Raw genomic sequence first — 27,020 nt, 5'->3', positions numbered from 1 at the left:
GATGCTGCCTATTACACGGAACGCGGAGTAGATAGAGAGAAAAGAATCGGAATGCAAATTTTTCGATCTTATTGACTAGGCCACATTCAAGGCAGGCCGAGTCGAAGCTTGTGGCCGACTAAGTCCGTTCTTGAATATCATTTTCCACCGCCTAGCATCTTATATACATCCAAGTAGGTACACACCACATCTAGTCTCAATTTGTAGAAGACTACGTATATGTCGACTACACCGCTATCGCGGCATCCACCAGGCCGACCGGAATTTGCCTCATCGAAATTAGAGGTGGAAAGTAGAGTAACAAAGAAGCCGCATGAAACAATAATCAAAGTTGGTATCCACAAAAGCCCGCTCAGAACAAAATGTAACGGGTTATCAAAAAGCTGGACACAAAAAAAATGTCGAAAAAATACATACCAGAAAAGAATGCATTGCAAGCAGCCTAGAAGAATCGGTAGTTAACGTCGGCAGACCGTTTCGTCCAAACCAAAACTCAAGAGACGGCAACAGTTTCTGAAACCGGATATACGAAAGCAAAGGGCATCAAAACGACCAAAAATCCAAACAATCCTTTAAAACGAACGCCTGTATTGCGGTTTTTGCAACCTTTGTATGGTACCAACAACAAGACAATAAAGGAAAAGAGAGGGAAAAAAAGAAAAAGAAAGACAATGTTCAAAGACACGGGTTATGACGATACACCCGTAATCAAGGAGCCTTTAGCATCTATTTCTAGCTCCGAAGAAGCTTATTTACCAGCATACCCATGGAACGATACTAAAATTTACCGACCTGCGGCATTCAGGCTCAAGATGATGGGCAGCCACGAAACCAACCGCCTCGTCCCCATTGCCCAGATGTCTAGAGGCAAGTCAATCGGGTTTCTATGTTAACTATACCATCCATTAAAGTGTTTAGGCGTTTGAAGTCGACGGGTTTGAGTATCCACCCATCGAAACCGCAGTCGATATATGTCTGCCGCTCTTTTTCTAACAGTGAGGCCGAAACAGCGACTATCGGTACCCTTCCATTCACCCTATGTGTGTCTGGAAGGGTATCGCTACTGCCCTCGGTTTCAGTCTTCCGAATAATTTAGTAGAAGCGTAGCCGTCCATAGTAGGCATCTAAGGGGGCTATTAGTTCTGTCTCACGATAAGGCATAAGGAACGCAACTCACTTGAATATCCACAAGGACATCAAAATCCGCAAAGACAGTCGCGCACTCTTCTCCGTTCACGGTAAGGTTAACTCGGTGGCTGAGTTTCTCGAGTCTCTTCTTGATGACCTTGCTATTGACAAGGTCGTCTTCCGCAACTAAGACATAGAATTCCTTTTGGCCCACATTTTCTGCATTCCGCTTTTTATTTTTGGGTACATTGCCGGGTGCAGCTGGCTGACCTGTGCTTCCTCGGGGACTAACCGGAGCAGAGCCTGCTGAGACTTTTGCATCTGCTTTCTGGCTGAGAATCTCCTTCGTCAATACGGACGGCTTTGAGCCCGCTCAGAAGGATCATTCTTGAGGTGCGGCCTTGGGCCCGTGGGTGATGCGATTGGTGATTTATCTCCTGGGGTCACAGGAGTAGCATTAGGTATCGTAAAGGGCATTTGGATAAAAAATCGAGGCTCTTTCCCTTCCTCTGATTTTAGGCGCAACTGTCCGTCCATGTTGCGGATAATTCGAGCCACGATGGCAAGGCCTAAATATTCTCTTCTCGACTTTGGGTTCCACTGATGTGGCAGTGCTAGAACTAAGAAGGTCTGACCCGCCGTCTTCATAATCCGTATCACTCTGTACCTGTTCTAGCTCTCAAAACAACTTGTCGGGTTTCTTTGGGACATTCCGACCTCAGCATCCTGAACTATGATCTCGATGTCGCAGCGATTTTCTACTATACTAGAAAGCCAAAGTTCCAGCTTGACGCCGCCAGTAGTTGTATGCGATATTGCATTAGCCGCCAAGTTTGCAACAGCCTGTCGTACTTTAGATTGGTCGCCTTTGATGAATTGAAGAAGCCCAGGGTATTCAATGACTTCGAAATAGATTCCTTTCCTTGCAGCGTCACCTTTAAATGCATCGGTGGCTTCGCGCACGGTCGAGGAAAGATCGAAACCCTCGAATTTATCAAATTGTGTCCCTCTTCCGTTTTCGCCAAATCGAGCAAATCGTTGATGACATAGATAAGGGATTTTGAAGCAGAGTGTGATCGAGAGAGATTCTCGCAAGTCTCGGTATCAAGTGGACCTTCAAAGGCTATCTCAAGATAGTTGATAATTGCATTTAACGGAGTTCGGACTATGGCCTTAGGTCAGTAGAGTGGTATATAAATACCTATTAGAAAAGACGTACCTTCGTGCGAGGCGTTCGCAAGCAAGATCCTCTTAAGTTGGCTAGTTTGAAGGGCTGCCTCCTTTTGTCTCCGGACCTCAATGGATTTTCCATAGGCACAGTACGGTACGGCCGCGCTTTGAGGGTCTTTTCGTACGGATTGCCGGCCCAGTGGACATGCCGTAACTGACCCTTCCTGAAAAAAAAAGATGAAGTCTTTTCCAGTACCGATTAAGGGAACAAGGAGAGCGCCGGCAATTGTTTTGAATCCTGGAGGGTATTTGAGATCCGGGAATGTACTCGATAGTTGTTGACTTGTTACCACAGATGTAAAGCACTTGATTCTGAAGTATTCCACTAATGCCAGAACTTCCTGTGTATCTTCCAACTGCCCGAGAAACTTCGTTTTGTCGTGGATTGACAATAACCCGAAGTCGGCGTCAAAGAGCTTCAGCAGGTCGTCTGATGAGGCAACGATGTATCCAGAAGGGTTGGCCTCTGTGGATTAGAGGCATCGCGCGAAGGTATGCGTGGGCCATGTCTAGTGGGATATCTAAATCTTCCGCTGTTCGGCAGATAAGACGAGCTGTGGTCTGATCCCGATCATAGAGTAACCTGACTTTGTTCATTCGGTAAAGCTCTCGTGCCTGTTTTGGTATATCGCTTGCTGGAAAGTTCAACCTTTTGTATAAATCTTTCGTTGCTCGATAATCCACAAGCTTGGCCACGACCTTGTCGTTCCAAGCCTCGTCGAATATCATCACTCTGTGGAATCCGGTAAGCTCCTTGACTAATACTTTTAAGAACTTGGTCAAATCAGGAGCTGATGCCAGTTCTTGTATTTGTGACAAAATATTGAAGATTTCCATGGCAGCCGCTTCAACTCGACGCCGTCTGGTATGACGTAGGACCTACAATGACTTACTAAGGCTGGTTGTCGACTCTAGAAGCTCTTCTTCTGTTGGGTCGGAATCGAGAGTGTTTTCCAGTGGTGGTTGTTCCCCAGCGGCAATCGGGAAGATCTAATCATCTTCAAGTTCGAATTCGCAGGCATGAGAGTTGAGTCATGGGTGGCAATATGAACAGCACACCGTAACTTTATCTGGAGAGCATCTCGCCCTATGACGATGATTGAAAATACTTCCGGGCCGTTCCGAGCCAAGTCATCCGCTCCTTCTCCGGTAAAATCAATATGGTCCAGAAGATTTTCGGTTTGTTCATCGAAGAGGATTCTCGTGAATGAAGGCAGTGCAAACAGAGTTCTCGGCGAGTATCCAATGATCAATCCCGTATTCTAGACGGCGAGGTAAATGGGTCAATATTCGGAATTTCTAACAATACAATTTTAGATTTTTCTTGGAGCTGCTAACCTCGCTGGCAATTCGAACACTAACTTCGAGTCATCCCTCGGATCCTGCTTAAGAACGATGAGCGCCCCAAACCCCTGAACCGCGCCTTGATAGTGTATAGGTCTACCCTCGCATCTTTGCTAAGTTTCTGCCCCTGAAATACCGGTCACGACCATGTGTCCCTCGGCCGTGTGTTGATACGAAAACCTTTGAGTTAAGAACCCTTCTTCCGCCCCAGCGTTCTGCGCTGGAGGAGCTTGCCCGGCCGAAAGAATGTATGCAATGCTCTCGTGGGCACTGCGTACGCTTCCTGCATCACTACTAAGGACAGTCGCGGGGTGTGGTGGCGGGACAAATCCAAAACTTCTTTCTGATCCTAAGGGAGATTCTGATCGCCCGGGAGGCTTGTCGAGTGGCATCAACACCGGCCACTGAGCATATGGGAAAGATCCGGTCAGTCGCATCTGGCGAAAGAGGGTCTGCGTTTGCTGACAAGACCGGAGGTCCTATACTTGAAGGTTGTTTCGAACCACCCTGATTAAAGTTACCTCCTGATACGGAACGACTTGGCGTTGCTATCGTTGGCTTTGGTGTGGTCTCATCCCCAGAATCTGTCCCACGGGAAGTGGACGCATCTTATTGGTACAGGATGCAATATCCGAATTCGAATCGTCGAGGCAATGTTCATTACTTATCGCCGTCGATAGGCCGTGCATTACTTCTCAACTCTCTTATTCGGCGGGAAATATGTCGATGGCTGGGTGGGATTCAAATCTGGTTGGGCTCTTGATGCTGGTAGCTGTCTGTGAACCAGCCCGGGCGAAATGATGTCACCCAAGGTACAATCGCTCGATAGTCACTAGTAAGACTAGTCCTTGCCGCAGAATATAGATGTTGGTCAATTCTGGGTAATAGACTGTGTGAGGTACTAAGTACTATGTACTAAATTTGCGATGGTGAAGTTATATCCAACTATGGAGCCACAATGACCAGGGAATTTGATGTAAATAAGTCGTAATAAGATTAAACAGTCGTTTACCAAATAACACTTCTCGGCGGAGCTGTGGTATAGGGCTCCTTAGCGGCGGTGTAGTCTGGTTATAGTGGAATGCGTATTTCAAGCCTCTCGCGTTGATCTATGCTTCCTTGGGCAGACCTACCAGGAGCTAGTTGTAAGTTCTTAAGTTACCAAGTGGCCTATTGGATAATGTATTTTCAACTTTGGGTGCTATTATGAAGCTCCTATAAGTAGGGTAGAGAGGGTCTTCAAGGGACCTGCTTGGGGAGCTATCATGCATCTGCAACCGAGAACTGATAATATCCATGCATGGTTTCTTAATTCTTCATGGAAAAGCAGGACTACATAGTCGCCATGGCGCCAAGTATGAGATCCACATGGAATACAAAACTGCCCTGGATTCGCTGTAGTAGGTACATTTAATGCAATGTTGACCCGTTCAATTTACATACTATTATGAGGTGGTAGCGTCGTACGGTTTGATAGAGCTACGGCGGGGCTTAAGACGCCAAACTCAATTAACTCCTGCAGGCACGGTACAGGTGAGGTGCGGTTATTGGTCGCCCTATGATGAGATACGGAAGCCGGATGTCGATTCGGTATATACGTATATAAGCAGTTATAAAAGGTTTGGAAGATCAAGATCTTACGAAGATACTGACCGGTGCAAGAAGGTTGGGGTGAAAACGTCACGAGCCTGGAAATCAATCGTTTAAGTTTAGAGGCCGCTTCGATCTTTTTTTTTTTTTCCGTTCCCAAGCACAGATGGACTTTCGAGCGAGAAATTAAACTTGGCATCCCATTCGTCAGTGTCTTCGTCCCCATTAGAACGGTTTAAGGGTATAGATCTACAAGGTCTATAGGGCCTAGGGTTCGGAGGCAGGTGACAAAGTAGGCGATGTGATTTTTGTGGCTTATTCCCTGAAGGCGAATTCTCGGGCGACTTCAATTTATCGAAACGTCAGATGAGTGGTCTCAAGGCTAGGTTAAACTGGATTTATCATTCGTAGTTTTGCTTTAGTAGACTAAGGGGACCTGCTTTAATCATTCTAGCCATGTTTCCCCCCCGGTTGAAGAGAACCCAAGAAGGCGACCTTGCCTTGTCTTGACATGATTGAGGTATGACATAATGGGTCTTGGAAGTTGCCCTGATTGTTCAGAATGGAAATTCGACTTTCGCATCCGTGAAACATGGGAATCTGAATTAAGGCTTGACTAGATTATCGCGCGACAAGACGTAGAATATGTCCTCAATACGACCCGATATCTGAGCTGGGCTCATGCGAGATCTCGATAACTTCCAACATTATACATGGCTATAGAATCATTGCAATTAAGAGCGCTGAGAAATATAATAACTTCTTAGCATGTGCTGCACATGAATTGGGTCGGGCTGCATTAGCTAGTCAAAATTGATCCCAGAATAGCCCATTGTCATATTGTCGTCGCGAATCGTCGTTTGTAGGCAAATCGGCTCGGTGGAACCCTGCCTCGGAGCTTTCCATATCGCCAAATTTGTTGTTCAAGCTAGCTGTATGTACGATCAGTGGATGTCGATCCTAAGCTGGACCCTACGGACCCTCAATGGACCCTCTAAAAACTGGGAATGGTTCGAAGTTTTGGACATAAAATTAGTCATAGGGTCATAGTCTGCAGGCTAACTAAAAACTTTGTATGTGGTTTTCGAAAGCAAATCAAGGTAGCACAAATGTGAAAAGGAGATTTTGCAGGCTTTTGTGTTGATGTTATTCAGCAGGGGTTGACGATAATCTATGTGGCGCAAATGTGGCAAGTGTGTGTGTGTGTGTGTGTGGCTGAAGTCTACATACGTTGCCCATGACAATTGGCTTCAAGTTAGCGTGGGTCCAGCAACAAACACAGCGGCTTGCTAGCAGTATCTATCACCAGGGATACGGCCCCTCATTTGTCTGGAACTACGCGGCTTGATTTACGCGACTTTATCTTGGCCCCGCTTTATTTCACGAGTTTTGCATCCTAGTAATTGTTCTCGGGACCTCTCTGTATTCTCTATATCCCACGGCTTCAAGTTCTTCAAGGCTGTCAATCAGATATCGACGCATCAAAATCTCGTCACTTTCTTATAACCTACGCTATAGTTGGCGGTAGTTTAATCGATAGTGTAGAATTACTATCATTCATCAACGCTCCAGCTCTGCTTAATTGCATTGAATTTATTGTCACGATATCAGATCGAAGATGTCTGGGATACCGGACGGACGCTACAACCCGAAGAACACGCTGGGATCTCGGGATGCCCCAAAATTCGGCGAGACAACTCCTCTGAAAGGCCCAGCTGGAATATCTGGTGCTATGGGGAGAGGTAAAGGCGGAAATGGTTGGTTTACACGCAGTGACTTGCTCTTACAAACGAGATGCTGATCAGGTCTTCCTCTTCTAGGACCACCACTGGCATGGAACGATCCTTCAATATTGCGCCCAAGTGACCCTACGTGGCGTCAAAAAGCGGGTAGTGCCCAGGCGCCTATAAATGTGGACTCGCCGCCAGCTGTTATATCGCTAGACTCTTCTCCAGATATACAAGGCCCATTCAAACGGCCACCACCGACTCAAAACCCTGCCCGGCAGTTGTTCCCGACTACAAACTCGAAATTTAGTGGTGGGTCAAGCCACAAACAATATCAGCCAACCTCGTTCGACCCCTATGCTCGGGCTGCTCAATCGTCATCGAGCTCTCAAGGGAGTCGGGCAATGGACGATTTGTCCCGATGGGCTGCCCCTATGAGACCTGCGACTGGAATGATTGGAAGCTCTTGGGCGAAGGCTGGAAAGGGAACTACGTTCACTTCGGATGGCTATGCCTACGATGCTACAGATTACATGGATTCGAAGGCTGCTATGGATAGTCTTAAAGACTTGCTTGAAAATATCAACGATGAACCGCCAAGCAGGAGGACTCGAGCTAGGAAGAAGGCTGCAGAGGCCGCTGCTGCTGCAGAGGAGGAGGAAGAGGAAGAAGAAGAGGAGGATGGTCATGTTGACGGTCTTACCATTACTCTTCTTCCACATCAGATTCGTGGTTTGGCTTGGCTTTTAAAACAAGAGGATAGCAAAGTCAAAGGGGGTATTTTGGCCGATGATGTAAGCAGAAACCACCACATAAGCTTCGGGCTTAGATTGCTGACTACGTCACATAGATGGGTTTGGGTAAAACCATTCAATCGATATCTTTACTCCTTTCTAACCCTATGCCCTCCAGCAAAACCCATTCCACGGAAGAACGAGAAAAATACCTTAAGGAACACAAAATTCATTCTGATACCCACAGAGGAACCTTGATAGTTGCCCCGTTGGCTCTGATCAAACAGTGGGAGAAAGAAATTAAGGACAAAACCGATGGCCGCTTCAGAGTCCTGGTCCACCATGGCCCTGCACGAACGAGATCCGGAAAGGACCTCAAGGCGTATGATGTTGTCGTCACGACACCCCAAGTCCTTGTCAGCGAGCATAAAGACAGCGTTCCGGATGCTCTCATCGGCTGTTTGGATGTGAAGTGGTGGAGAGTCATCATTGACGAAGCCCATACGATCAAAAATCACTTGGCAAAGAGCACCATCGCCTGTTATGCTCTCAAATCTCACTACCGCTGGTGCCTCACTGGAACCCCTCTTCAGAACAACGTCGACGAGCTCCAAAGTTTGATTCGTTTCCTTCGAGTTGACCCATACGCGGATAAGGGAAAATGGAAGCAAGATATCACTCGTCTACTGACTAGTAACAAAGCAGGACTAGCTCTCAAGCGTATTCGAGCGTTACTTGGCTCCATTATGCTGCGACGTACAAAAGCTGTTCTTCAGGCTGCTTCCGATGAAAAGAAGGACCCGAAGAAGGCTAAAGAGCCCGCCAAACCTGGTGCAAAGAATGAGAAAACTCTGAAGCTCAACATGGTAAAACGTAGCGTCAAGACAGTATCTTGTTCCTTCGATAATGACGAAGAGAAGTTTTACCAGCGTCTCGAATCGCGAATGGATGACCGTTTGAATGATCTTTTATTTGGGAACAAGAAACATGGCATGGCTGGCGTTTTGGTTATCATGACACGGCTACGCCAAGCTTGCAATCATCCACATTTGCTCGCGGGAAAACTGACGGAGGACAAGGAGCGAGTCTTCACTAGCACCAAAACGCCGAAAAAAGCGTCGCAGGGATCCAGGGTCTCTAGATTGGTAGATGAAGATTCAGTAGGGGAGATCGACAGTCTTGCAGATATAATGGGTGGCATGAATCTTGACAACAAACCGTGCGAACTCTGTCAGATTGAGCTTTCCAAAATCGAGATTAAACAAGGCCTAACTCACTGCGAGTCTTGCCGAGATGAGTTGGGATATCTGAATAAGAAGTTCAAAGAGAGGCGGGCGTCCTTGCACAAGCAGCGCCGAGAAAGGGCGCTAGAAACGAACGCAGGAAATGATCTAGATGATTTAATTAGTGGCCTCGGAAAGGTTACTGTCGAGGACAAGGCAGACAAGAAAAGAGAGAACTCAAAACCCAAGGAGCGAAACAATCGTCGCGTAATTCTCGATTCAGACGACGAAGAAGAGGGCCAAGAGGAAGAAAAGCCAGCGCCCAGGAAAAAGGCCCAAGTTGAGATTGATGAATATTCTGATGAATCTGAGGAAGATGACGAAGACGAGGAGGAAGATGAAGAGGACGATGAAGAGGAGGAAGGAGAAGAGGAAGGCAGTCGGGGAGTTGATCAAAACGGCTACCTGGATGACGAGGCTATCGAGTCCGAGGGCGAGGAATCCGACGAATTCGAATCTGTAATCGAAGAACCCAGCGGTATCACGCTTAACAGTTCTGATAGCGAGTACGAGTCCGACGTCGAAGAGCCTGATCCTTCAAATTCGTTCGCGTCAGCGAAAATCCGCAACTTGATGAAAATTCTCAAGCAGGAAGTCGCCGACAACAACAAGACGATCGTATTTTCAGCATTCACTTCCATGCTCGATATGATCGAGCCTTTCCTCAAACATAGGAGTATCAGATTTGTCCGGTACGATGGTAAAATGAAAAACGATGAGAGAGAACGAAGTTTGGATACTCTACGGAATTCAGAAAGCTGCCAGGTTCTGCTTTGCAGTTTGAAATGTGGAGCGCTCGGGTTGAATCTAACAGCTGCCAATCGAGTTGTCATTCTGGAACCCTTCTGGAACCCGGTAAGGATTTGTCGCTCCTAGATTAAGGAAATTGATTTATGCTAACAAATTTTTGGCTGTAGTTTGTTGAAGAGCAGGCTATCGACAGAGTTCACCGCATTGGTCAAACTTCTGATGTTGTGGTTTACAGAATGTCGGTCGACAATACTATAGAATCGAGAATTCAAGAGCTACAAGACCGAAAGCGCAAAGTTGCAGAAGCAGCATTTGGTTCTGGCGATTTACTCAAGAAGGGAGAAGCAGGCAAACTGACCAAGAACGATCTTCTGTTCTTGTTCAAGAAGGATGCCGAACAACTGCACAACGACGATGACGAGCTCGCATTCACTCTGGGAAATAAACTTAATCTCATGGACAACTCGATGTCGACAAGAGACCAGGATAGGTATTCGACGGAAGAGACCTACCGTCCACATGGAAAAATGCCGCGGGCAGGAGGTTCCAAACCTCAGCGCAAGCCAGAATCTTCGTTGTATGGACGAAGGTAGTCGGTTTTACTGGAATCGAAAGATGGAGGCGAACTACTTGCTGCGAAATAACCAAAAGGTATCTTGCTTAGGATCGCGTTTACCAGCCTTGAAGGTGGCGTCGTTTCATTTATTCTCTGCTCTTTGTTTATAGTTTATCATTTCTTGTATCAACGGCGTATCGGATTGTTGCATTTTCAAGAGGCAATCGTCATATATTTCTACCGGCCATGCTCATATATTTCCTCTGCTTCTTTTTTGTTAACAGATTCTCCCGAGATAGAAGGCGATAGAATCCACTCATCCGCAATTGATGACCTCGCTGGTGCATCTATGTCGCAGCGCTCCATTCGAAACGTAACTGTAAGGCGCCGTACATCGATCTCCCTGGAGCTGCGTAAACCGGGAATATCTCCTCGGATCTCTATGGGATCAACCGCTTTACTAAGGAATTAGATATATTGACTATCAAATGTTATTATTGTCAAGAAATTTCGAGTGGCATCGATGTGAGAACTGGTACCCAACACATTCTGTCTCCAAAATTCAACGTCGAAAACAACACATAAAATACCACAAACCTATAGCTTTCGATGCATGTATTCTTCGCAAGCTTTCTAAATCGGTCTAAGGATTTACGACGTCTCTCATAACCTAGTGCGCATCTATCTCTTTGAGTGTACAGCTACCGTGGGTTTTCTTGGGTATTACTTTCAACGAAGTTTACGACTGTGTACTGCAAGCTGTCGGACAGATCGAGCTAATATTCCTAGTGGCGCCGCCAAGCGAGATTTATCCGGACGTCGGTGTGATGAACGTCATATACTTTCCTTGTTCGCTCATGCCCAGAACATGGGGGGAAAGAGGAGTTTAAACCCAAATCACCAATACTTTGTTGATGTTCTTCCGTCTTGGTTCCACAACTTCCTCCGTCTTGGAAGATTCTTGACTTCCATATTTTGACTACTGCGCCGCCTTGAAAACAGCTATTTCCACCACTAGGCTTTATTCCTTAAATTTTGGATCACATTTGGGAATATGCTTATATTGTCTTGTTGATGCTTGTGGGTTCTTGTGAGTTCTTGTAAGTTCTTGTCGAAGCTCGGCAACTTTATTGTCTTTGGTTCTGAGATGCCGTTTCTCCACCAAAATTTCGACTTTGCAAACATCAACGACTGGGGATTGGTGACCCGAGGGGTTTCGGGGTACAAGCTAGTGGCTTAGCTAAGCTCTGGGCGCGGTTGATATCTCTCGACATTTCCTACGGTTAAACCGCGACCGCGACACCCATCGTCATCTCCTTCCGCCCCACAGATTGGATTCGACAAGCACGAGCTTGATTACTTGACAACACACTTTATGGAATGCTTGCTGTTGTAAATATCCCCATTTGTGGGGAGATTGTTCTAGGACATGGGATCTTGGTCCAATTGCGAAATTGGTCGGCGGGGATCCATGCGGAGAAACTGTGGAGGTAACTTGCGGAGGGTGGCATTCAGTTCCCGAGCTGGCTCTTGCGAGCGTGGAAGCTGACGTCTTTGTCGCAATGGAGTTCCGAGATATAAATATGCAGGAGTGAGTCCCAACTTCAGGATCTATTCAAGATTGTCACTGCGCATTGCTTCGCAAGACCTGCCCTTTGGAAGTCCCGTTTTCAACTATAACTCCTCCTTAGCTATTGTTGCAACCAGTCAGGTATATCTTATCTCGCTGTCAACATGAAGTTTTCTACTTTAGTCACAGCTGGCGCTCTTGCAGCCGCAGCCGCAGCCACAACTCCTAAGGGCCTGGATGACTTCTCGTGGGACGTTGAGGGATACGCAAAGGATAATCCAGTTGGAGGAAAGGTTGTCGGTGGAAAAGGCGGCCCAACTGTGACTGTTACGGATTATCCTTCCCTAGCTACGGCACTCGCTGGTTCTGAACCGCGGGTCGTTAAGGTTATTGGAGCTATTAAGCCAGAGGCGCGTGTCATTGTTGGCTCTAATAAGTCCTTGATTGGTTCGAAAAACTCTGGTAGTATTTATGATAAAGGTATGTAGGACCGTAACGATGGTTATTAATTGAACATTCATAGTTCTTGAATATCAAATTGAGCCAATCCAACTAACTCGGAAGATTTCTAAATAGGGATAACTGTTGTCAATGCTACCAATGTCATTATTCAGAATCTGAAGGTAAACGATGTCGTCGGAAACGATGCTATCACAATTAGCAATTCCACTCGTGTGTGGATTGATCACAATGAACTCACATCTGATAACAACCATGGTCCTGATCATTACGTATGTTTTCTTGGATATATACTAGACATATGCATAACCACTAACAAAGCTTTCGGGGTAGGACGGTTTAATTGATATCATCAGGGGATCTGATTATATCACTGTCTCGTGGAACTATCTCCATGACCACTGGAAAACTTCCTTGGTCGGAAACGAACCCACTTTCACTCACGAACTGGGCAAATATCACGTTACCTACCACCACAACTTCTGGCAGCGTCTTGGAACCCGCGGTCCCGCCGGTCGTTTCGGTTTCCATCATATCTACAATAACTACTACGAAGATTTCTACTACCAGGCCATCCACTCTCGATCCGACAACCAGGCCCTTATTGAAGGCAATGTCTTTAGAGGTGATACTGGTGAGGCAGTTAGCACCCACGGCCTCGTCGTTCCAGAGGACTCTCCGAATTTTTGCGTCTGCGGTGATGACGAAAAAGATGGGTTTGCAAATTTGGGATACAGAAATGATTGGGGCAGCGCTACTATTAACATTACTAAAGTCGGAACCTTTACTAAGGCCCCGTATAGGTACAAGTTGACCCCGTTGAAGTTTGTGGCGGAATTGGTTAAGCTTGGCGCCGGCATTGGCAAGGTTGATATTGATGTCATTGAGTAAATGGTCCACTGGGAGGACTTGCCCAATACAAAGAAGTAGTTCATTCAATCCAATCCGGACTACATATTAGTCACTAAGATATATATATATATATATATATATATATATATTTCATTCTTTTTTTCATTCCTCTTCTTCTTCCTCTTTTTTCAAAAAACAATCCCGGCGAATTTCAAGCCTGTATAATATAATAGCATAGATAGCCCCGCGATATGAATTTTTCCAGACATTAATTCTAAAGTTAGTTTCGAAGCGTTGCGAATGAAAAATTTTTTGAAGAAGAGTTTAGAATTGAATCTCACTTCTATGAAACTGGATTAAACCCAGTACAGTCGTTTCCCACATGCCATATAGCCTGTCAAGGGTCTTCGTCCTTATCGATAACAAAGCTGTCTTGGTGGGGCACTACACCCAAACTCGGCTAGAAGGTATTTTGGCAAGCAACAACCTTGCACCGACATGAAAAAAAAGTTTCTGCTGCGCTCTCCAAGACAAAAAAAAATCTTAAGCTTTGCTTCCTTCCAAAAGATCTTTTCTTTTGCTTCACTCACCATCTATCCTTCCTCGTACCTTTCTGCTTCTCTTCTCCTGGATATTCCGGGTCGCCGAATACCATCGAGCACTGGTATCAACTTGTATAGGTATGTATTCTGCACTGTTCATCTCACAACGGCTGCACCTCATTGATCAGATCATCTCCCCTCATCGCGCTGCTGCTAACAAGCTTACAGGCAGCCCCAAACCCACTGCTTTTCCACAGCGAAAACTCTTCTTCAAGACCTTCTTACCCTCCCATTCTTTCATATCATCTACCATCTCTTAAAATGGCTGCTCTTGACAAGCAGCAGTTCCTTTCCTTGTTGGAAGGCATCCTTCAACGTAAGTTACGTCCCATTTCGCGTTGCTTGTTGGATAATTCAGAGAAGACTAACGTCTTTTAAAGCCAATACCGAGACCGTCAAGCAGGCGACAGCGACTCTACAAAAGGATTTCTTCACATATCCTCAATCTTTACCCCTACTTATCGAAGTTCTTGCCAGCCATCCAGAGCAAGCTCTGCGACAGATTGCTGCTGTTCAGGCCGCTAGACTTGTTGCGAACTTCTGGCAAGGTAGTTCTGGAAAAGAATCCGAGCTCGAAGGCCAGAAAGACCAGATTCGTGATGCTCTTCTCCAGACTGCCGTCAAGGAGCCTACTCCAATCGTGAAGCATGCCATTGCTCGTATCATCTCTGCGATTGCCAGGGTTGACCTCCCCGAAGGGAAATGGGCATCTCTCCCGGGCCACCTTCACCAAGCTGCGACCTCGAGCAACGTTTCTGACCGTGAGCTCGGTATCTTCATCCTCTACAATCTCATTGAGACCTTCGAGGACCAGTTTTCCGACAAATGGTCCGATTTCTTCGTCCTCTTCGAACGAACCCTCAATGACCCAGAAAGCTTGCAGGTCCGAGTCTACACGTTGATGGCTTTGGGAAAGATGGGCGAGAACTTTGAGGCAGACGAGGACTCCGATAGCATTAAGAAATTCAAGTCTCTTCTCCCATCCATGGTCGAAGTTCTCAAACAAGTCATCCAAAGCGAAGATCCAAAGATGCTCGACGACTCCTTCGAAGTCTTCATTAATGCTGTCGGGTCCGAGGGAGCTCTTATCGGCAACTACCTCAAAGACCTGATTGAGTTCATGATAAACTTGGCGGAAAACACAAACAATGACCAGGATGTTCGATCCAAGGCTCTGAACTTCCTGTTAACCTGTGTCAGAATCCGCAAGATGAAGGTTCAGTCCATGAAGCTTGGAGAGCGGCTTACATTGATGGCTATCAAGATCGCTGCTGAGCCACAGGAGGATGACGAGGGTGGCGATGATTCCGCACCCAGCAAAATCGGTATCTTGATGATCAACTTCCTCGCCGAAGCCCTTCCACCTTCTCAAGTTGTCGTTCCACTCATGAAAGCTCTTGGTCCATACATTTCAAGCCAGAACGCAAATGAGCGACGGGCTGCCTTACTTGCCATCGGGTCTTGCGTCGAGGGAGCTCCAGACTTCGTTGCGACACAGATAGAACAGGTCATCCCAGTCATTCATAACGCTCTTACCGATCACGATGTCCAGGTTCGCAAGGCTGCCCTTCACGCTCTTGCTAACCTCGCCGACGAGCTTGGTGACGAGATCGCCCAATTCCACGCCCAGGTAGTTCCAATTCTCATCCAGATGCTTGATGTCCAGGGTGATGGCATTGACATCAAACGTTCTTGCTGCTACGCCATTGATGCAGTCTTGGGAGAAGTTGACTCCAAGGAGATGCCAACCTACCTTAACTCCATCATGCCCAGATTGAGCGCCATGTTTACCCAAGATGACATTCCACTGAAGACTGCCGCTGTTGGAGCCATCGCATCTACCGCTCGCGGATCCGGAGAGAAGTTCGTCCCATACTTCACCGAAACCATGCAAGCCCTCAGCGGCTGTTTGACCCTCAGTGATGGTGAAGATGAACTCAGTCTAAGATCCGTAACTTTGGATTGCATGGGCGCTATCGCAGAGGCCGTTGGACCTACTGCTTTCACTCCATACGTTCAGGATTTGATGCAAGCTGCTCAGGCATCGCTTGAGCTTGACCATACCAGGCTCAAGGAAGGTGTCTTCTCATTCTGGGCAATTCTTGCACGCGTTTACAAGAACGAATTCAAGCCCTTCTTGTCGCCTGTTCTTGGCGCTCTGCTTGAGAGCATCATCCAGGCAGAGGCAGAGCTCGATCTAGATGATGAGGACGCACCGCTCGTTGTTTCTGAAATTGGCGGGACCAAGCTCGATACTCCAGTCGTTATCGCCGACATGATCGATGATGATGAATCAGATGACGGTAATTGGGAAGATCTTGCCGCTGTCACTGCAGTTTCCTTGGAAAAGGAAGTTGCTATTGATGCTATCGGTGAAATCATTTCGCACTGCACTGAATCCCTCGATCAAGTTGAGTTTCAAAAGACCATCGATGTCTTGATTGAAAGACTCAGTCACATGTATGAGGGTGTCCGCAGGGCCACCATTGATACCCTTTGGAGGGCATACGCTGCTTTCTGGTCTGCACAGACTAAGGCCGGTATCAACCAACGTTGGGAGGCCGGGCTTCCATTGAAGGTTCAGCCAACTGCAGATCTCCAGAAGTTCGGGAATCTTACTATGACCCGAACTCTCGCCGTTTGTCTTCAGGAAACTGAACGGGAAGTTGTTACAGCTGTTGCACACAACCTTGGCGAGACCTTGAAAGTTTGCGGGCCCTCTCTGTTCACAAATGAAAAGGGTGAAGTCGATGAGGTTCTCATCACCGAAACCATGACTCAAATCAGTTTGATCCTCTCCAAGAAGCACCTTTGCCAACTCGAAATGGATGACGATGGAGAGCTTCTCGAAGGTTTGGAGGAGAGCTCTGAGTACGATTGGGTCTTGATCGAGTCTGCGTTCGACTGGCTCCAGGGTTTGGCTGCAGCCCTTGGTCCTTCCTTTACTGCTGCCTGGAGCAAGATTGGCGGCGAAGTTCTCAAATATGCCTCTTCCACCGAGGCCATTGAGCGCTCTCACGCCATTGGTGTCACTGCAGACTGCATTCGTTACATGCAAGGAGGTGTTACTCCACATACATCCACCCTCATGCAAGTCATGTTGCGCAGATTGGGTGATGAGAACTTCGAAGTTAAGTCCAACGCCGCCTACGGAACAGGACTTCTGTGCTTCTACAGCGAGGACAAGGCCGAGATCGCAAAGCATTATAACACAATCTTTGAGAAACTCGAGGTTTTGTTCAGGACGCAAAAGCACCGTGGCCGAGACAATGCTTGCGGATGTGTCGCGAGAATGATCATGGGCAATATCAACGCCATCTCCGACCTGGGACAAGCCCTTGATGTCTTGGTTGGTGTTTTGCCGCTCGAAGAAGACTTTGAAGAGAACGAGCCAATCTACACCATGTTTATACAACTTTGTAAGTGACACTTGCCTTTTAATCACCCTCGTACCGTGTTTTGCGGAAGGTTACACTACCACGATACTAACGTGTCCATCGTTCTTATAGACAAAGATCAGAACCAAGCCGTTCATACCAGAACTGACCGACTCCTCCCTCTCTTCGAGAAGGTGCTGACTATCCAATACGATGAGTTTAAGAACCCACTCCTTGATGGTACTCGCTCCCAGCTTCAAGAGTTGGTCAACTATATTCACCAGAACAAATAACTAGATAGATTTTGTTTTGGTATATTTGGCTAGACGAGTTGGAATTTTCTTTCGTACTTTCTTGGCTCTCATCATCATCTTAGCGAGCTACATTTTGAATGAACAATGAATGAAATCACACTTCCCTTTTACCCCCTTTCACTTGTTATCATTCTTTCCCTACAGGCGTTTTACTTGCACCTTCATACTTCCTCCCATGAGCTTTTGTTTTTCTCTTGTGTCCTAGTTGATAGATAGACTGTGTGGTTCCGCTTCTTACTAAAAGTTAAATCAATTCTATATCCCCTTCGAGACATTATCTGACAACGACTCCTCCTTTCACAACCCCCTAAATTACATAGTAGTCTAGTCAAAATCCCAAGGCGTCTTTGCCTCTTCGAACGCATCCGTAATATTCTGTACTGGGACAGGAATCTCCACACAACTCTCCGGCCTCACGATCTTTTTCAATAACTCTTCGCTTAACTTATGTTCATCTTGCCACTTCTTGATGACGCCGAAGTCCCTGCATTTTTTATTTACACTGAAATCTAGGAATGTATTTTTCTGGGTATTTACCCAGTTCAGAGTTATGACATCAAGATTTGCCTGACACATCAGATTTTGTAAAATTATGCCAGCGCAGTGGCTTAAATGAATCCAAAAGAGCCTATCGATGGACTTCTTCTTGTGAGACGAATTCTCAGGCTTCGTCGAGTTCTGGGGATGGTGGGAGACGGAAAATAGGTGGATTGTGGCCGGGGAAGAGTGATCCGTTTATTCGTTCGAGTTTTATGGGTACGTCGACGACATCGAGAAGAGGCGCTGAAGAAGTGCAGGTTGGTCTATCTTGCCTTTCCCTCGATCGATCGCTTTTGGTTAATCGGCTCAATCAGTTGTTCCTCAATTCTCTTTCTAATCCCCTTCGGAGTCCGAACCAAATCATCCTGATCCATGGCAACTCGAGGGACTAGAATATCCTCCATGGAATCCCCTGTAACTGACGTGGTCCCATCGTTGAGATCCTGTATATAGTCTCTCACATTTTTCGAAAACCCAATCCATCCGTTGATATAGCGGCCGGACAAGATGTACCGATTAGTTGATGGTATTCTAGTTTGGTCGAATCGCGGAAGATCTGGTAAAGCCCGTGCCAATTGAGCCGAAACAGGCTCCTTATACCCGCCGCTCGGGGCGGCCATTGTATTGGACGGCTAGGGATGATTATTATTTCTTGACGATTTAAAAAGAGCATGCAGAAAAGTGTGTTGATTTTGTGGGATTTAAGCTTAGTGGATCGCGAGACTTGGCATGGTTAGATGCATTGCCGATCATGTTACACAGTCCTCACGAAATGACAGGGATCCTCGCTCAAATTATATCAGGAGTTTGCATTTATTTGAGGCTGGGAGCTTCGAGGCGGCTCGGTGGGATGAATTAGCGGTCGCGGTCTGTGATCGTCTACCTAAACATTATCTCCATCGACCAGTGCTGCTTTTTCTAAACACCACGAGTGCGAGCGGAGAGCTTTAAAATCCAACAAGGTAGCCCGCCTCCAACATGATGATCTACCTATTGTTGTTGTTGAATGCTGCGAAAATAGCCTTCACATTGCCTTGAATGTTGGATAGTGGAGTGTACCCCAGGCTCATAGTTAGCACGCGTATGTACATGTACTTGCCTCGCAAGTCCAAATTTCGTAGCCTCGAACCTATGTTTGCTCGTACGTTGCTAACTTTGAAAGTAACTTATTGACAGCGTGCTCAGGAACAATCCAACCTGCAGGTTCAAACACTTTGGATTCACGAATTAACCAATTAATCCGTGCATGTAAAACAAACAAAGGAAAAATGATTCCACATGATGTACAAACCCACGCTGTGATGTTGGAAACTCCTTGGTCACAAGTGTCTTTACACTAGCCTCGATCCTAGGCGGACGAATCGGCCGTTAAACATTCCTTCGGCTTCTAGAGAACCACTGGGCTAACTGGTCTTTTAGTATATATTCGGTTCCCCGGCTGGAATAAGTTTTCATTACTCGAAATTCTAAAACAATAACACCCGAGGTCAATTGCAAAATTGCCCAAGGATATTACCTGCTCTCTTATCAACATGAAGCCGTTACTCATTCTTTTAACTATATGCATTAGCCATGTGTCTTCATTCTCAATCGGAATGTTGCGTCGACAGAATTCCCCATCATCCACCTTGACGACTTGTAAATTTTGGTCCCATGCAAGTAAGCTAATCTGCATTCTAAATACTCCTTAAAATTTACATAAGGCTCATATTTATCTTAAAGGTGTACAATCCAGCGATAAAATCTATATCTACGGCGCTGAAGGACTGCGTGGTGATCGAGGTAAGCTTAAACTCGAATAGTAACTCACATTCTACAAGGGTAAGCTTCAAAGTATTGATATTGTCCAACATTTCAGCGGACGCCGACTTCCCGCGGTTTCTCTCGCTTGACTTAAGCAGAATGTTCGATACTGATGAAGAGAGACTACGATCCCTTTCCGTCCCTTCTAGAGGGGGGCCACCCGACGTGGGTAGGATATTATTTCCGAATTCTATTCTACACAGCTGCGCTGTATTAGCTAACGAAGAGCCTGGTAGTAAATGCGACCCTCTGGCTCGACCAAATACGAAATAGGATTTTGTTGTACGGAGGAGCATTCCTAAATACGAGCGGCGATGTCGATACGTTGCCACAAGCGATATGGAGCTATGATCTTATCCAGGATTCATGGTCTGCCGTTAATGCAAAGGGTGACCCGGTCTCGAGGGCTGCTTCTGGCGCTTCGGCATTTGTAGGCGATGTAGGTTATTATCGAGGTGGACAACAGGATGCCCATACTACTCCAGGATACCCCGAACCGGCAGACTTCAGACTTTTAGCTGGGTGCGGAATTTTTCCCATTCAAACCCTTCAAGGGTACTAACGCTAATTGACGCGCTCGCAGGATGCGGGCTTTCAATATGACCTCTGGGGAATTCGATAGCAATAACAGAACAATTCAGGTGTACCCTGACCCAATTTCTTCAGGATATCGTCAAGGTACTCTAGTGCCCATTAAACTTGCAGGAAGAGACTACCTCATCAGTTACGCCGGCGGTGGCAGGCGAGGTACTGGCTTAAAGTTAGACAATGTGTATATTTACGACATTGAGCGACAGGGGTGGTTTCAACAACCTGTAGCAGGGGATACGCCTACCAATGTTCGTGGGATGTGCGCAGTGGCCGCGTACGCATCAGATGGTAGTTCTGTGAACATATACAACTATGGTGGAATAATCTACGACAACAACGGTAGGTACCAGGTCAATGTCGTCTATATGATGAACACATAGCTAACGATCAACTATTCCCTACTTACAGCCAATAGATTTACACAAAGTCGGCAGATGTGGATTTTATCGATCCCAGCGTTTCAATGGATATTCGTCGACAAGCCGGATACACTTCAACCGCCGGGTTTGCAAGACCATACTTGTCATCTTCAAGGCACGAACATGTTGGTTATTGGTGGAAGGGATTTCTCACCGCAGTGTGATGGTAATCCGGTGAAAGTTTTCAACGTTTCCACATTAAAATGGGAATCGACATATAACACGTTCCCGGCGACTTACCGATTACCTTATGAAGTATTTGCTGTGATAGGGGGCGACTCTACGGGAAATTCAACTTGGGCGGATAAACCTTTCATTACTCCAACGGATACCAACTCACCATTTTATAATATTGGAGAGGCTACCGCGAGCCCAGTCCCAGCACCGGAAGTGCCCTTACCCACTGAAAACTCGAATTCGAAAAACCGTGGCGGGATCATAGCTGGCAGTACCGTAGGCGCTATAGCAGTCATTAGTATCATTTTAACTGTGATATTGATTCTAAGAAGAAGAATAAAAGGAACCAGGAATCAAGAGAAAGGCCAGGAAAACTTTCACAATGAAGTATTTGCAAGCATCGACCCAAATACCCAACCACCCACAGATGATATCACAGAGCCACCGCCTTCTCCACCTTCTCCCGAAAGTACAAGGCGATTTTGGGCAAGCCTACGAAGAGCACCGTCGAGTACAATGCCAAGTATCCCAAGGAGACCGATGGAAAGAAGAAGGGATCAATTGAGCGTACTCGATACTACTGCCGGTCAGCAGTCCCCGCCAAGGTACATTGAAACCGATCGAAGTATATCACTAACATAGGGTTTGCGAGAAATATAGGTCCTATGATGGATAGAAACCCGACTATTAAAGATTCCCCATGCTCTCCTCCATGGGAGTACCAACGAGACGCGAGGCATGTAGCGGAGTTGCCTGCAGGGTCTATAAGCAGTGATGAGATACTTCCAATATCTCAAATGGACACAAATTTGACAGGCAGTGATATTGTATTAGCTGAGCTAGAACCACGCCACAAGAGAAGAATACGAGAGATAACTGTTGAGCCAGAGGTGTAAAGTCTGGGCAACTTCATGGATATGAATTTCGGTTTCAAATGCACAGGGTAGTCGTTGATTGTATTGTACAACTGGTGAGAAAGATCTTATATACACGGACAACGAACTCAGAGTTTCTCAAATCGTGGCTTCGTCCTTGTTAAGCTTCCCTTTATGGCAGCTGGGATATCTATTGTTTGCAAGGCACCTGGGTTCCAGGCAGCGGTGTATCTCAAACCTGTAGTGTTTCGTTAGTAACTAGGTCATCCATTTTAGCTTCGGAGTTATATAATTAGATACTTACCATCTTCGACCGAGTGATCCACGGAATAATTGAGGATTTCTTTGGAAGATTGGACAGCGACAGCTAGAGACACTTAGTATGCAACTCGAACTCGGAGTACACGAGTTTGCGGAAAACTTACGACTCTTAGACGCAATCAACTCAGCCATCTTCATAGCTCCTTCCAACGCCTCCTTCTTGTCTTTGAAGACAGCGCTAACGAGTCCATTCTTGAAGGCCTCTTCTGCTCCGAATATCCGAGCAGAGTAGCAAATATCCTTGACCCATGACATAGATCCAACGATCTTTACCAATCTTGACAGAGACCCCACATCGGCAGCCAATCCAATATCAACCTCCTTCACTGACAGCTTGACATCGGCTGTGCAGATTCTGATATCGGTTGCAGTTGAAATGTCAATAGCCATTCCAAACGAGTAGCCATGGAGGACGCTGATGATTGCTGTTGCAAAACCCGGTAATTAGACCAATGGTCAAGGAAAACTTTTTTCATAACTCGGAAATCATATTCTGTTTAGACTTACGTTTAAGGCATTTTTCAGCTCGAGTAACAGCATTCTGGAAAGCAAGGAGCATTGGTCGTAGCTCTGAAATCATCTTACGGGCTGGGTCAACCGAAGCAGCACTGCCACCCAGATTGGTCTGCTTAATATCCAATCCCGCAGTGAAGGCTTTATCTCCAGCGGCAGTGAGAATGACCACACGACAGTCCGAGTCAGTGGATAATTGGTCAAAGACCTTTCCCATAGTCACTATCATGCTAAAATTGGCAAAGAATATTAGAATTTAAGGTCATGGAAAACTCTCGGATCGAACTCGTTTTACAACAATATATATTCTAGAAATTTATAAATTCGGGAAAACTATTACTTACTCTCCCGTAAAGGCATTCAAAGCCTCCGGCCTATTAATTTCCATTACCGCAATCCCATCTTTTGGGAACGTTACGGTGTAGTGCTCGTAGTTATATGTCTGGGGCATGTTGGGCTAAAAAAAACTCGAGAAAACACGAAATATACTCTGTCGATGATATAATATACGGGGTACCTGGTTAGCTATCCGGGGTAAAAAGTTGGAGAAAGCAGCATCCTTAAGTAGCTTCCTTGGATTCGATTCCCGCGTCGACGGGTGAAGCTGTCAACTGCCGCGTTCAGTGCTTAAGCGAATTCTACCGAGGCATCTTTCGCAGCTGGCGTGTCACAAGACCCTTGGGCATTCGGCTGGGCCGTGAATGAGGTTCTCAACACAATAACTTTCCGACCCAATGTCAACTTCTCACCGTGTCGTTCAATATTAGCCAAGTTAAGAAGGACTGGGCGCCACTACCTGGATATAAAACAAACAATGGTAGGACGTTCGGGGATATTTATACCCGGGGAATTCGAATTCGGATCTACTTTCTTGCCCTTACATGGGCATACATATAATGTTTGGGGCGCAGTTCGGGTTCGAGATTCGGAAATCGAAGCATCCGGATGTGCTGCCGAACGTCATTTATGAATCAGATCTTGTAGCATATCTGGTCATGAATCCTGAACGGATTTATCGGTTGGTACTCGGAAAATATTTTGTTTTTTAAATGTCGGCGTCAAGTATAATTATAAAACGCCGATGTTTAATCTCGTCCTACGGGATGCAAAACCGTCCGTGGGGTGCGAAGCCCTTCAGGGGGAGTACCCTCTGCCGCCTGAGGGATCCACCAGTGTGGCATTTCAATCAGTTTGATCATTAAACTTGTGCATACGTCTAGGTCCACGCGTCATATCAGGCTTACCAATTGGACAACGGTGCCCAAGCTGACCGATACCACCGCGGTACCGATGGTTACCCGTTTCAATAGGCTGTACCCCATATACACAATGGTTGTCATTAAAGGGGAGAATGCCAAATAACGGTAATAACTCGAGCGAGGTAACCAGTATCATAGAATATGATGGATGAATTATATTCATCGGCGCCGCCAAAGAAATCTTATACCGACTAATATTATTATAAGACTGGGATCTGATCAGCCGTGTTCCGTTGCATTGATAACAAGAGAAGCATCTATAGAAACCTGGAATCGTTACTTTATTTGGTCAAAAGAAGCCTAATTCTTTGACCTCTGGAGAAGCTTTGGTCAAGCCTAATTGGTTGAAACACCACGAGACCCTGGAACCTCTCATGCAACATCTTCCAAAATCTCCTAACCAGGCTTAGCCCCTTCATAACACAATCACAATCACAATGGGGGTCCGTAGATCCGGCCGTGAAGCCCCAAAGCTTGCGCTTGCAAAGAAGAAAAAAGGGTTCGCAGGCAATTATTATATTTGGACGAGATCCCTCCATCTTTTCTTCGCCTCTCCAAAATCCAACTTTTCGACGCTCTTTGTAAATATCATGGTATCAACTGGTTCGGTGGCCTCAACACGCAACGAATATCCCTTGTCGCCTACTATTTCCCATTCGGTTCAATATCGATAATTCAAGCCACTTCGCTCAACTCTCTCGAACTATACAACAATCCGTCTGGCCACTTTCTTTCGAAGACGTCTATGAAGGGCCAGCGCATACATGCTATTTTAACTTCACCATATTAATAGTCTCAAATTCTTAAAAAAAAGTCTGCATTCCTGAACATCGACAAGCAGCCGTACCGTCGCGAAGGAAAAAAGAAAACCGAGTCCAACCCAAGGAAGGGGGGCGGAGGCGTTATGCCGACTTGCTGAACAAAATAAATATAATTCTTGGAATACCCTTCTTCATCTCTAGCTTCCATTCGGTCACTTTTTGAATTTCTCAAAAAGTAAAAGCCATGCCTGCTTTTTGTAATTCTACGGACGGGCACGTCTGTAAGTATACACACCCACCGCCATAGAGGAAATATACAACAAAAGCAACACCATTTCGATCCAGTGCAGTCGATTAATTGCAACTTTGAAGCTAACAGAAGCATGTCGATGAAATAGACTCTACGACTCCATTACCGGGTTTTGGCCTCACAGTTTCACAGATTGGATTCATAATATGTGCTGTATGTGCTTTTCTTTTTTTGTTATTGAATTCTAGAGACCTCACCCCCGGGTTTCATTCGTCCGGATCGATTCTAATGTCGAGAGTAGATCTTCGCCATCTTCACAACGGGAATAGCACTGTACCTCATCCAACGACATGCATGTAATTATACTCGTCCAGACGAGCAGCGGCAGTACGTTCTCCAACCCCCTCCCCTCAAAAATCCATATGTACAATCCCCCTCTTTCTAACGAAGACCCCTTCCGATATAGCGTCATCCGAATTATTCTCATGCTCCCCGTCTACTCAATAATCACAACCTTTAGTTATGGCTACTACTTCTGGGCCATATACTTCGAAGTAATCCGAGACTGTTACGAAGCCTTCGCACTCGCCTCTTTCTTCTTCCTCATGACCTACCTCATCGCTCCAACCCTCCACGAACAAAAGAAATTCTTCCGAAGATGGGAACCAAAGCCTTGGCCTTGGCCTGCAGACTGGTGCTTAAAAGTTGGCATTCCATTTCGCACCCCTCGTAGCGGCCTGACATGGTTCAACATCATCTGGATCGGAACATTTCAATACTGTGCCATCAGGGTCGTTAGTACCTTCGTAGCCTTGGCGACACAATGGTACGGATTATATTGCGAAGAGTCATGGTCGCCGGTCTTTGCTCATTTCTGGGTTACGATTATTGTTATCATCATGATTTCGATTGCGCTTTATGTTCTGGTGGCGTTTTATACGGCGCTGAAGGATGAACTAGATCCTTACCGACCGTTTTTGAAGTTCATAAGTATCAAACTCGTGGTGTTTTTCATCTTTTGGCAGATGATTATTATTAGCGTTTTGATGGGGTTCCATGTTATGAAGCCAGGAGAGTATGTTTCGGAGGGGGATTTGGGAACGGGGATTAACGCAGTTTTGATATCCGTTGAAATGTTCGGGTTTGCAATTCTGCATTTGTTTTCGTACCCCTGGAGGGATTATACGGAGGAAGGTTTGGCAGAGCGATATAAGAGGATGGGTATGGCCGTTAAGGATATGGAAGTCGCACGGAAAGGTGGGAAGTGGGGTTGGAGGGCGTGGGTTGATGCTTTCAACCCTTGGGTAAGTTAACCTTTACGGCGCTTTCGACCCCCCCTTTTTATATATGGCTGCTAACCTTTTGATTTCCCATATAGGACTTCTGCAAAGCCACCGCCCGTGGGATCCGCTGGTTGTTTGTTGGACGCAAGACGAGGCACAAAGATAGTATCTACGCTCCAGATGACCGTGACGAAACCGGCAGCGGTAGCGGTGGAATCGCATCCCCAGAATCCCCCACAATAGACGACAAAGAGGAGATACCCCCTAGTCATACAAGAAGTGGATCTATGACAGCTAGACGCTTGGTGTAAAGCTGATCAACTCAACGAATCAAATCTTTCAAAACTTCTAAACAAATAAATTTAGAATTTCACATTTGCCTTCCGCTGCAGGGGCGGTGTGATATGTATTATATTAGACACACACAGTTAATGAGCAGCTACATGGATTTAAGTTGACGATTTTGGTCATTTTGTTTTTATGTTTACGGCGTATCCTTTCTTGATATCTTAGGGTGGAAGAAATTTATATTACTCAATAGTCCGTCATCATCCCATCTAGCGTATCCAGCTCCTACACATGCAAAGCAGGTAATCAATCAAAAACAGGAACAAATAGAGTACAAAGAGGATATCTTAGGCAGCAATCAACTAAATGATGAATGAGGCAATGATAATGGTACAATCTCTCCAACGCCCAAGGCATGCATATG

General features: G+C 46.1%; 9 protein-coding genes across 9 annotated transcripts; 5 read left to right on the top strand and 4 right to left on the bottom strand.

The window, feature by feature from the left end:
• Nucleotides 1–1,031: 1,031 nt before the first annotated feature.
• On the bottom strand, nucleotides 1,032–3,195 carry DFL_002824 (uncharacterized protein; the record flags this gene model as incomplete). Its single annotated transcript, XM_067631668.1, has 5 exons — nucleotides 1,032–1,124; nucleotides 1,178–1,460; nucleotides 1,981–2,293; nucleotides 2,348–2,824; nucleotides 2,910–3,195. 5 exons carry the CDS (start codon nucleotides 3,193–3,195, stop codon nucleotides 1,032–1,034), a joined length of 1,452 nt encoding a protein of 483 aa, XP_067494191.1.
• Nucleotides 3,196–3,607: 412 nt separating this feature from the next.
• On the bottom strand, nucleotides 3,608–4,139 carry DFL_002823 (uncharacterized protein; the record flags this gene model as incomplete). Its single annotated transcript, XM_067631667.1, has 4 exons — nucleotides 3,608–3,620; nucleotides 3,697–3,740; nucleotides 3,803–3,829; nucleotides 3,981–4,139. 4 exons carry the CDS (start codon nucleotides 4,137–4,139, stop codon nucleotides 3,608–3,610), a joined length of 243 nt encoding a protein of 80 aa, XP_067494190.1.
• A 2,771-nt stretch (nucleotides 4,140–6,910) lies between these two features.
• On the top strand, nucleotides 6,911–10,379 carry DFL_002822 (uncharacterized protein; the record flags this gene model as incomplete). Its single annotated transcript, XM_067631666.1, has 4 exons — nucleotides 6,911–7,049; nucleotides 7,113–7,813; nucleotides 7,870–9,891; nucleotides 9,954–10,379. The coding sequence occupies 4 exons, from the start codon at nucleotides 6,911–6,913 to the stop codon at nucleotides 10,377–10,379; spliced, it is 3,288 nt and encodes a 1,095-aa protein (XP_067494189.1).
• A 1,697-nt stretch (nucleotides 10,380–12,076) lies between these two features.
• Nucleotides 12,077–13,262, top strand: DFL_002821 (uncharacterized protein; the record flags this gene model as incomplete). The annotated part of the gene is made up of 3 exons (XM_067631665.1): nucleotides 12,077–12,392; nucleotides 12,489–12,643; nucleotides 12,705–13,262. 3 exons carry the CDS (start codon nucleotides 12,077–12,079, stop codon nucleotides 13,260–13,262), a joined length of 1,029 nt encoding a protein of 342 aa, XP_067494188.1.
• A 459-nt stretch (nucleotides 13,263–13,721) lies between these two features.
• On the top strand, nucleotides 13,722–17,495 carry DFL_002820 (uncharacterized protein; the record flags this gene model as incomplete). Its single annotated transcript, XM_067631664.1, has 5 exons — nucleotides 13,722–13,903; nucleotides 13,994–14,141; nucleotides 14,206–14,373; nucleotides 14,439–17,244; nucleotides 17,335–17,495. The coding sequence occupies 5 exons, from the start codon at nucleotides 13,722–13,724 to the stop codon at nucleotides 17,493–17,495; spliced, it is 3,465 nt and encodes a 1,154-aa protein (XP_067494187.1).
• Nucleotides 17,496–18,319: 824 nt separating this feature from the next.
• DFL_002819 (uncharacterized protein) lies at nucleotides 18,320–18,676 on the bottom strand (the record flags this gene model as incomplete). Its single annotated transcript, XM_067631662.1, has 1 exon — nucleotides 18,320–18,676. One exon carries the CDS (start codon nucleotides 18,674–18,676, stop codon nucleotides 18,320–18,322), a length of 357 nt encoding a protein of 118 aa, XP_067494186.1.
• A 975-nt stretch (nucleotides 18,677–19,651) lies between these two features.
• DFL_002818 (uncharacterized protein) lies at nucleotides 19,652–21,722 on the top strand (the record flags this gene model as incomplete). The annotated part of the gene is made up of 9 exons (XM_067631661.1): nucleotides 19,652–19,715; nucleotides 19,779–19,838; nucleotides 19,915–20,028; nucleotides 20,096–20,381; nucleotides 20,443–20,789; nucleotides 20,859–21,322; nucleotides 21,390–21,433; nucleotides 21,486–21,632; nucleotides 21,707–21,722. The coding sequence occupies 9 exons, from the start codon at nucleotides 19,652–19,654 to the stop codon at nucleotides 21,720–21,722; spliced, it is 1,542 nt and encodes a 513-aa protein (XP_067494185.1).
• A 327-nt stretch (nucleotides 21,723–22,049) lies between these two features.
• DFL_002817 (uncharacterized protein) lies at nucleotides 22,050–23,206 on the bottom strand (the record flags this gene model as incomplete). The annotated part of the gene is made up of 5 exons (XM_067631660.1): nucleotides 22,050–22,159; nucleotides 22,226–22,288; nucleotides 22,347–22,667; nucleotides 22,750–22,985; nucleotides 23,100–23,206. 5 exons carry the CDS (start codon nucleotides 23,204–23,206, stop codon nucleotides 22,050–22,052), a joined length of 837 nt encoding a protein of 278 aa, XP_067494184.1.
• A 1,813-nt stretch (nucleotides 23,207–25,019) lies between these two features.
• Nucleotides 25,020–26,619, top strand: DFL_002816 (uncharacterized protein; the record flags this gene model as incomplete). The annotated part of the gene is made up of 5 exons (XM_067631659.1): nucleotides 25,020–25,056; nucleotides 25,174–25,238; nucleotides 25,327–25,412; nucleotides 25,492–26,329; nucleotides 26,404–26,619. The coding sequence occupies 5 exons, from the start codon at nucleotides 25,020–25,022 to the stop codon at nucleotides 26,617–26,619; spliced, it is 1,242 nt and encodes a 413-aa protein (XP_067494183.1).
• Between the last annotated feature and the right edge of the window lie 401 nt (nucleotides 26,620–27,020).

Source organism: Arthrobotrys flagrans (genome assembly GCF_004000055.1).
Source record: "Arthrobotrys flagrans strain CBS H-5679 chromosome Unknown unitig_3, whole genome shotgun sequence".
NCBI lineage: Eukaryota > Fungi > Ascomycota > Orbiliomycetes > Orbiliales > Orbiliaceae > Arthrobotrys > Arthrobotrys flagrans.
The sequence above is the reverse complement of the archived record's forward strand: the minus strand, read 5'-3'. Positions and strand labels throughout refer to the sequence as shown.